Source organism: Electrona antarctica, assembly GCF_951216825.1.
Source record: "Electrona antarctica genome assembly, chromosome: 6".
Classification (NCBI taxonomy): Eukaryota; Metazoa; Chordata; class Actinopteri; order Myctophiformes; family Myctophidae; genus Electrona; species Electrona antarctica.
In genome coordinates this window covers 35757352-35767310 of record NC_136811.1, presented here as the reverse complement: position 1 = coordinate 35767310, position 9959 = coordinate 35757352, and the positions used below count along the sequence as shown (strand labels likewise).

Sequence of the window (9959 nt, the reverse complement as noted above, 5' to 3'; positions counted from 1 at the left end):
ATTGGTGAAGAAAATTCTTAATATCCCCTGACTATAGGCGTTATTGAGAGATCCTGAATCCTGATTCATCAACACTACATATAGGCTGCTTGACCCTGAGACGCGAGCGGGCCTTTCCCAGCGGATCCCAGTCGCTTGGCGACTGGGATCCGCTGGGAACGGTATAGGTTGCCTATAGACACACAGAGTATACCTCAGTCAAAACAAACCTGTTTGGCTGGTTTACACATTGTACAAGCAGGGTGAATTCAAGCTGAGGTGCATATAGGCTGATTTAAGACAACCTAAGTACAGGTGAAAAAATAAAACCTGTTCCTGCAATTGTTTAGGCTATAACAATGTTTTGTCTTGTTTTTTTTTTTATAGCTACAATGTTTATTGTTTTCTTGTAGTATTCTCTCAGCAATGCATCTAAAAGCAATCAGCTCATTCACTAAACAGGGTAATGGGTATAGCCATGAGGTTTGATTGATGGGATACTTTAACAGTTTGCAGGGGAAAAAAGCACAGGGAAGTACAGTTCAATACCAGGTCTGCTAAGAGGTTTTAAAACCTAAAGTCTATGGCTTGTTTCCATTGTGGTCCTATATTCAATTCATCAGAGGTGACCTGTCCTGACTGTGGCTATAGTCTACCTGTGTCCTGACTCGTTTCCCCTATCTGCAGTGGGTAGATTTAACATGGGAAGAATGCGCTTGTTCCTCACAGGTTAATTACATGTATGTACATAGCATACCTGTCTTGAACTCACCCTTAAGGCTATTCCCAAGAGAGTGCAGGTTTGAGCAAATACCGGTATTCAAACAATGTTTTGAGTGTAGCTATGAGCCTATTTATATGCAAGCAGTGAGAAATATTGCTCTTCACAGACACAGACAGTAATCTTTCATCAACAGATGTATTATTATTCCTTTTTTTTTTTTTTACTTCCCTTTGTTTTCTCCATCGATACAGGATGTATGATTGGAGTGTTGCTGTTAAAAAGGCCAGAACAGTTTAGTCCACACTCACCCCTCCCCCCTCCTAGAGTGGTGGCTTTCACTAGCAGGTGAAGTTTATTGAGTTAATTAGGTCACTATGACACCAGCAGGTGTATTTCACTCAGTTAATCAAGCCACACAGTATGCAAGTACCAGTTCATTCTTCACTGCAGAGTTGTTGTGAGAGGTTGTGAGTCCATTGACAGTAAGTGTGTTTGGTTATGCAATGCAAAGATGATGTTTTCATGCTTATGTTCGATCTAAATGCCTTGTCTGTATTTTGTGTATTTGACACTAGGCTACTGCTAGTTTTACCACTCAAAGCCTATTATGTGAGATCCTGTAGATCAGTGCTTTTTGGTTGATACATTTGATTGTATACTGATTGCCGGTCTATAAATATGCTGTTTATCTTCTCATTTCTTGTACTATAGAAACCACATGCCTACACAACCTGTACAAAATAAACTGATCTAAACATCACATTCACTTTTCTTCAGTTGCTCAACACTGTCTCACCCCCCCAGAGTCCCCTGCGTTGGGTTGCACACTGCTGCACACTGCACACAGACAATGCTGTGCAACTCTCGCGAGTTGAAACGACCCTTTTCAATGAATGCACAAGTGAACAACTGACTGTCATTCAATCTAGTAGCCTAACAAGTAGGCTGACTATAGGCTCTATGATACACACAATATGACCGCGCTCAAGGGCAGCTTCGCCCTTTCTAACCAAGCCTAAAAGCCTACGCTACAGTAAATGTGAGTTCAAATATATTGTAGACAGACATTATAGCATAAAGCAGTTTGTTTAGCCATTTAGAACTGTCCCTGCTGTGAGGAACGACAGGCTGCGACCAAGTTATTTTTGTTGTTGAGTGACCCAACTTTACCTTCCCAAGGCGACTGCAGGGACTTGTTGTGGTCCAAAGGGCGCGCGTCGCACGCTCCCAATATAAGCAGCAGCATTCCATTACCTATCAGACTGCAGTCTGCAGGCGACATGGCTCAAGTTCTGGATGCAGACTTCTTGTCTCAAGTTCGGGATGCAGACTCCTTGTCCAGGGGGGTTCGGTCCATGTTTTACTTTGTTACACCGAACGAGTCATCCTTTCAGCATGTGGAGGAAGTGCCGTTATATGTACAGCAGGTGAGTGGGCTACCTGGTTCCTCGTTTGTTTGTTTGTTTGTTTAACTTATCTAGACCACATTGATTAGGTAGGCCGAAATGAGCTGCACAAAAAATAATAAATCATAATACTTAATTGAAAACACCTGTGTAAAGACTAAGAGAAAAGTGTGTGGTAGTTTTACAACATAATTTAATTTTATAGTGGCACACGTGTATTTTATCATTACACTTGTCTGATAAAGGTTGGCTGGCATAAAAACCAACATGCTCCTAATAAAACACACTTTATTGGGCACATCAGGAAAAAATAACAATTACTCACTCAGCAGGAGACATTATAAAGTACCAAACCAAAATTAAACAACTTCTGTTTGGATTTTATGGTGTTTACATTTACACTGCTGTTTACTGGGTGTGGCAGGCTGTTGTTCAGCTTCAGCTCTAACATACTTAAAACGTTGTAACCGGCAAGAACAATTTATTTATTACAGCAAGGCTAACCTTCATACACAAAAAACTCATAGGCCTATTTTGTTTTTGTTGTTCTTGGGGTTGTCATAAGTTACTGTGAGAGGGAGGATGACTGATTTGGGCAGTCACACCTGGCCTGAGTCAAACTAGAACTGGACTCAGAGCTGGGTGTGGCTGCGCACCTGTTGTGCATGGACTTGATCAAGGCACAACAGGATAAATCAGTCATCCTCCCTCTCACAGTTACATTGTGTACAATGGCAATATTTTTAAGTCATGAGTGTTTATAAGTGTGTTGTCAGCTCACACCACTCATCCATGACGACATTATAAAAAAGACGCTGTTAAAGACAATTCTTGCCTACAAATGCCATTTCCCATGTAAAGTTTTAAAGTAATTATTGAAAATAAAACTGACTCCACAATAAACAATCCACAACAACAAGTTCCCTCACGTATGGTGCAGCCTCTATTAGTTTGGGTGACTTTGTGTGGCTGATTTAATCAAAAAGTCCCATGGCCTGGGGCGCCTGCTGGCCAAGTGGTCCAGGCGCATGCCACATATAGGCTATGGCCTGTCGAGTCACGTTCATGACTACCTTTGCTGCATGTCTCTCCCCTTCTCTCTCTCTCTCTCTCTCCCTCTTACCTGTCTATCTTCACTTGATACTATCAATAAAAACAAAAGCCAAAAACAAATCTTTAAAAAAAAAAAAGTCACATGGCCTGATAAGAATGGTGGAGAGGGTCAAATTAGTATTCAGAAAAACATGAGGTGAAAAAACATACACTCCTTGCACAGCTTGAGTATCAACGTGTCTCTCTGAATAATTTTTCACTGAACTGCCGAACTGTCAGGAACTATCCGCTAGACAGCGGACTAAAAGAAGGGAAAGTTTAGGCTAGCATCCAGAATGATAATCTCTCTCTCAGCGGGTTTGGAGAGAGACAGCCTGTGCTCTGAGCCCATTTGTTAGCTGCAGCTCTCAGTCCGTTGCCAGATGTTGGAGTGTTGCGTGTGATCGCAGGTCCCTTGTGGTGCTCTCACCTCTGCTTGTGTAGTGACACACACACACACACACACACACACATATGCCGGTGCAAATGCACACAGTCACAGCCGGCGCACACTTAAATGTACAGTACTGTATTTACGACTAATCTGACACACAAGTATACACACTTCTGCACGCATGCATGTGCACCTACTGTATGAACATATACATGCATGCGTACAAACATACACTCATGCTGTGTGTGTGCGCGTGCGTGTGCGTGTGTAAATGCACATGCAGATGTGTTTCTCAGTGGTTCTGTTACGCCTACATTCCTCATTGCGTTTCTCTGGGTGGGGCCACATGTCCATGCTGGGGTCATAGTGACTTGGTCAACCTTTGGCTACAGTCAAAACTAATCACCTATCCGGTGTGTTCATTTAACTCTGAGAAGCTTCACTATGTAACTTCCCTCTTCTACCCCAGATTTGTGCAGATCTTTTTTATTTTTATTTCACAGTTTCAAGTTATATAGTGCTGCTTTAAGTATGCCGCCCACAACATAAAGTTGCCACCAACAATGCACTTAAATGCTGACTAAATATCTGGGGACAAATGGTGGAAAGATTATGTAATTACAGTAAGTCTAGGGCACCAAACTTGGTGTTGAATACTTCATTGGTCTTGAATACTTCCCAGGTGAGATATTTTTAGATATGGCTTGATGACTTTTACGTGGAGGGTAATATATTTTAATCATTTTAATAATCCATAAACTAAATCCTGACTCAGTGAAGCCGAGTTATGCTGAGTGGCCATATTTTGCCATACACAATTGATGCCCATGTGTCCTTTAGCTAGAGTACTAGATATGCTGAATTGCTGATGATGTCATTTATGACCTTTTTGTGACCCTGTTGGTCCATGTTTGACATACCCATGGGGTGGTACTTAAGTTGCTGGGTGAGAAGTAATACTTACTCTGCCGAGGCTGCATGAATCCTTGGGGACCACTAACATGTGACTTTCACGAGTTGTTTCAACACACTGCCATTAAATAAATATAAAGCATCACAAGACATGAAAGATGTGCAGATCCTCTGTTCATAGTCCAAATCAAACATTCAAGCTGAACACAACTGTTAAAGCTAACAGTGAAACTTGAAAGTGTCCTGTTTTCTCTGCGTGTAAAGCCTAAATTATATTCTGTGAATTACCCATGTTTTATGACAAAGTGTGAAATGTTAGTTTTTACTTATTTTATACTTTTTTTGTCCTTTTATTGGGGCTAGCCAATGCATTACAAATTAGTTTTACGGTATGCTTAATGTATACTCCACCGTGCAAGTATTGCTTGCTGATAATAGCCGATCTATCTCGACACATTGTGAGCTTGTATAAAAAGTTTTAAATCAGGCTTTAACATTGCTGATTCATGGTTGTCTGTTTCCAGGCCAGTCCTTTCTTTATTGCCTTGGTTCTGCTAGAGTCGCTGGTGGGCTGGCTAAAAAGAGGGGTGCCAGTGGTCACCATCAGCGATGGTCTCACCTCCATATTTGCCGGCATGGTCTCCAGACTTCCAGCGTGAGTTTTTCACGTTATTATAATTTTGTATTCTTATGTGTTATGTAAGCACCTACTGTGGGACATAATTTCCTCCTTGAGGACAATTGATTGATTGAATACTTTATTAACATATGTTTATTAACAGTACGGCAGTACAGCCAAAAAGGGTGCGTAGCGTTAGTCAGACGTCCCAATAATCCAACATTACTAACCCTACCCTAACTGCACGTGGAAGCCACTGTTGAGTCTTAACCGGCCACGTATGTCGGACTATTGGTAAGTCGGACTAACACAAAAAGCCCCCGGTGTCTTGTTTCCAGTGTGGTCCCTTGTACTCAATTCATCAATATGACATTAAATGCATACATATCGGTAACAACACCAATAGCAGCAACATATATATTTACACAAAAAGAGGGGTAGGGTGCCAGAAGATACCACTCCCATGAGTTGCCTTCTGTGGAGCTCGCTGAGGGAGTGCGTTGTTTGAATATGTTAAAATTATGTTTTTATATGGCCATACCCACCAGTTCATTAAGTATACCTGGTTTTCACCGTAGAACCACCCACCTAAATTTAAGCCTCGCCCACAGCTGTGCGTTGTATGATAATACAAAAAATATTTTCCAGAATTACTGTAATATAATTTATCTTCCCCCCTGAGCTTTTTTCACATTTTTTATTTAATTACATTGCAAAAGAAGTAGCATTACTTTTGACAGTGCAGAAACATAATTGCCTTCCTTGATGTATAATTGAGCATCAACGACCACCTGGGCACAGTCACACAGCTCCCCTCTACAGAACTCTTCTACTGAAAGTGACTGAATGTCTAATTTCTGTAAAATTACTTAATTTCTGTGAAACAACTGTAAACATGCTTTCTTGTTTAGAACCTAGCTTGAGTTAACATGTAAAATAAAGCTTTCTTTAATGGCATCTTAGGATAGATGTAGATCTATTTGACAGTGCAGAAACATAATTGCCTTCCTTGATGTATTAATGAGCATCAACATCACCTGGGCACAGTCACAGACACACACAGCTCTCCTCTACAGTGCTCTACTACTGAAAGTGACTCATTTATCTCCAGAAGCACTTGAATATGATGGAATATGATTAAAGCTCACACTTCATATCACACACCATAATTCACTACCCCCCCCCCCCCCCCTAAAAAAACAAACAAACGCATATCTTTTTTTGAAAATTGATTGATTTATTTTATTAAATTGATTCATATCGTCTGGATTAATATCGATATATGCTATATCGTTGTAACATTCTACAGTATGTGTTACAAAACAGGACACCAAGTGGTTCTACGGCTAGATGAAGGGTTGTAAAATTAAAGCTGCAATCTGCGTGGCAGAGTATGAAGAGTGGAGGTGATCTCCCTACTCTTTCATTGAAAGACCCTGGTGTCGGCTAGGACACATAATGGTTAACAAGTAGCCCTGCCTTCAAGTAGTAGTTCACCCAAAAAATTACTTATCTTCTATCAATTACACGCCCCATGAAGCCTTGACGTCATGGAGATTCTTTTTTTCTCTCGCATTCCTTAAGCCCTAACCACACCAAAGGGTCAAGACGGTTTTAGCGTTGTCCCTGCGGTGTGATATGTCTTGTTGCACGTTGACCCACGTTGACCCTAGTGATTCAACACATGGAATTCAATGGTCCAAACCACACCAAAGGGTCGGGACGGTTTTAGTGTTAACTCCTTGCAACCGTTTGGACCCAAGGACCCATGGTGACCCTTTGGTGTGGTTAGGGCTTAAGTCAAAAAGTTGATGACTAGCGGGGGGACTAACTACACCAAAGGGTCACCATGCAACTCCTTGGGTCCAAACGGTTGCAAGGAGTTAACGCTAAAACCGTCTCGACCCTTTGGTGTGGTTTGGGCCATTGAATTCCATGCATTGAATCACTAGGGACGACGAGCGTCAATGCGCGTCAACGTGCAACAGGACATCACACGCAGGGACAACACTAAAACCGTCTTGACCCTTTGGTGTGGTTACTGGTTAGGGCTTTAGGTACAGATTCTAGGTGTTACAGGTGCTTATTACCTCTCTCTGTCAGGGGACGACATAACATTCTGGACCTCGTAAAAACATGATGAACTGTGGGCACTATGAATAATTTTTCTGTTTTACAATGCTGCTGATGCTGCTGGTGGTGATGATGATGATGATGATGGTTATTATTAAGAGGGTGCTGTTTTTCCTTTGTTTTCCCAATGGGTACCCAGATTGGGAGACTTGGGTACAAAGTATGGGTGTTACAGGTGCTTAGTTACTATTGTTGCTGTTAAAACCATTTTTGAGGAGCGCTAGCCCCTCCTACACCTGACTTTGTGTGTGCCTGTGACGTCATGTGTGTGGGAAGTCTATGGAATTTTTACGGAATAATTTACGTACAATCTTTCAGGCCAAGTCAATGGCAAATTACATAAGTGTGTGACTTCATCATCATACTGCCCATGATCATCATACTAATGTGTGAGTTTTGAGTCTATTTTAAAATTTAAATCCCATACATTTTAGTTGGACCACTCAAAGTCAATACTTGTTCCCCAATCCGGTGGGGTTGATTTCTGACGCACAGCTGTAGTCGTACACTAGAGTACACTCGAAAACCTCATTGCCTGGAAAAGCAGAGCTGATGTAGGAAGCATTTCAAGAATTCAGAAAAGAGCATACATTTTAAATAGAATGTATGGCTATATAGAAATACAGCTCTTGAACTTATGAGTGGCTATGAAATTAAAAGCGCATACAGTAGCAGAGTTTATCCATGAGATGGACATAAAACGACTGTGACCATTAGGATTCTGATAAAAGATCCTTTGATTCATGTATTTTATTGCAAGTTTAACTCATAGATCCTCTTATCTTTGAATTAAAACAAATTATCTATTATCCTTTTAGAGTAGGGTTGGGCTTGGCTTGTCACATGGTGCAGCCAGGGAAAGATGAATGCTACTGGTCCAGATGAAGAAATTACATTCCGTTTGTATAGTAGACTGTTACAGTACCCATTGGTACTGTCTGTTGTTCAAGTATCTTGAGAACCGTCCGTCGGACTGACTTCAAACTCTGCGTTCCCGTCGTCAATGACCTGAAGGAGTGCCGTGCCCGGTGCTAAGTCGGTCGGGCAGTCGATTGTCCAGAATCGATGATCCGACCAATATGCCCATATAACAGCATATATGGAGATCTGGTTGTCCAGAGCCGATCTGACCGATATGCCCATATATGGGCAAGTCGATTTGCTCAGACACATATGACGTAAATTCTCCATTCATTGTCAGTGGGGGGGGGGTATCCTGGACCTACGGGCCTCAATGTATACCTCAAAACATTCCATTTCAAGATGCTGACAGCCGCATCCCTGCTACATTCTCTCTGCCGGGGCGACTGGTACACCAATATCGACCTGAAGGACGCTTATTTTCATGTGCCGATCTACCCGCCACACAGGAAGTTCCTGCGGTCCGGCTTCGAGGGAAAGATTTACGAATACCTGGTCCTGCCATTCAGAATGTCCCTGTCCCCGAGGGTAGTGTACAGAAGTGGCAATTGCCCCCCTGCGCGCGCATGGTGTCCGCAAGGGGTCAGTGACGTGGGTGGCCCTGGGACTATACAGGAAATGGGATTTCTCGTGATAACGAAGGGAGTTTATGAGGTCTCCCATAGAGCAAAAATGCGAAACGCAGTATCATTTCACATAACTGGAAGTTATGCAATAACCGTGGATATGTAAATAATACAAGTGAGCATTTTTGCTCAGTTACCCTTCTTGCTTGAGGAATCAGCAGAAGGATGCATGGACGCGGCTTTTATCCGGGGAACCCCAGAACCGGGTGCGTCCTACGTCATGACGCAAAGACCCATTCCTTATATTAATAAGAAATGTGAGTGTATGAAGATGTCTTCTGTTCAGCATCAAAGGATGAACGAGAGCAAAAATGCTCACTTGTATTATTTACATAACCACGGTTATTGCATAACCTCCAGTTTTGCTGCGATTGGTCCAGCGGTGCCAGAGATTAGCTGCTCGCAGACGGACAGACACTCATAAAAAACATAAAAACATAAAAAAGCCTTCGGCCTGGGCGCAGACAATAATAAACAGGCAGCATGGGCAGTACATAAATGACTGCAACATAACTCATCGGTTAAACATTGTGAAACATAACATTTTCCATATTGTAACTTCCTCAGGTTGCTGATGCGAGGTGTTGAGCTGACCAGTTACATCTATGTATGGGACCATTATCATCTGTTTGAGCTACCATGGGACTCTGCCTGGACCTGGTGCTTCACCTTCCTGGGCGTGGATTTCTGCTACTACTGGGTGCACCGCTTTGCTCACGGTACGAACAAAGTCTGGCTTAAAGTCCATGGATCAGCCATTCTCTTTTCTTCTATATTGTGTATGTTAGTTGCAAGATTAAGAATGAGGGGAATGTTTATTTTTTTATTATTATTATTTGTATATAATATTTATCATTATGGAGAGGGAATAATGATGATATTCAAGATTATTTCTTGATAATTGCAAGATTAAAATGTTGTTTATTCTAAATTAAAAATATATAGTGTCACGGGTCGGCATATAGAATTAAGAGTAAAAATCTCAGATCTACATGCGTACAATGCGTTGTGAGCTTGTAGATCAGCTATTTTCATCATTCTTCGTACGACAAAGTATATATAGGACCGTGGACCTAAGTGGTTAACAAAAATACATCAAATAAAAACTACAAAGAGCTGATGATAAATGATTGTGAAACATTGACTTCAGTTG

At 41.7% G+C, this 9959-nt stretch overlaps 1 protein-coding gene across 2 annotated transcripts in view; it reads left to right on the top strand.

Moving 5' to 3' along the window:
- The first annotated feature begins 1066 nt into the window (after window positions 1-1066).
- Window positions 1067-9959, top strand: part of agmo (alkylglycerol monooxygenase) — a 53764-nt gene continuing 44871 nt past the window's right edge. Inside the window, exons 1-4 of one of the 2 annotated variants that reach the window (XM_079504194.1) lie at window positions 1067-1185; window positions 1883-2130; window positions 5032-5162; window positions 9374-9525. In XM_079504194.1, coding sequence (XP_079360320.1) covers window positions 1984-2130; window positions 5032-5162; window positions 9374-9525 — 430 coding nt within the window. In that variant the 5' untranslated portion in view covers window positions 1067-1185; window positions 1883-1983. Of the gene's footprint in view, window positions 1186-1634; window positions 1743-1882; window positions 2131-5031; window positions 5163-9373; window positions 9526-9959 lie in introns of those variants that run through there. The other variant, XM_079504195.1, reaches the window with a different exon arrangement.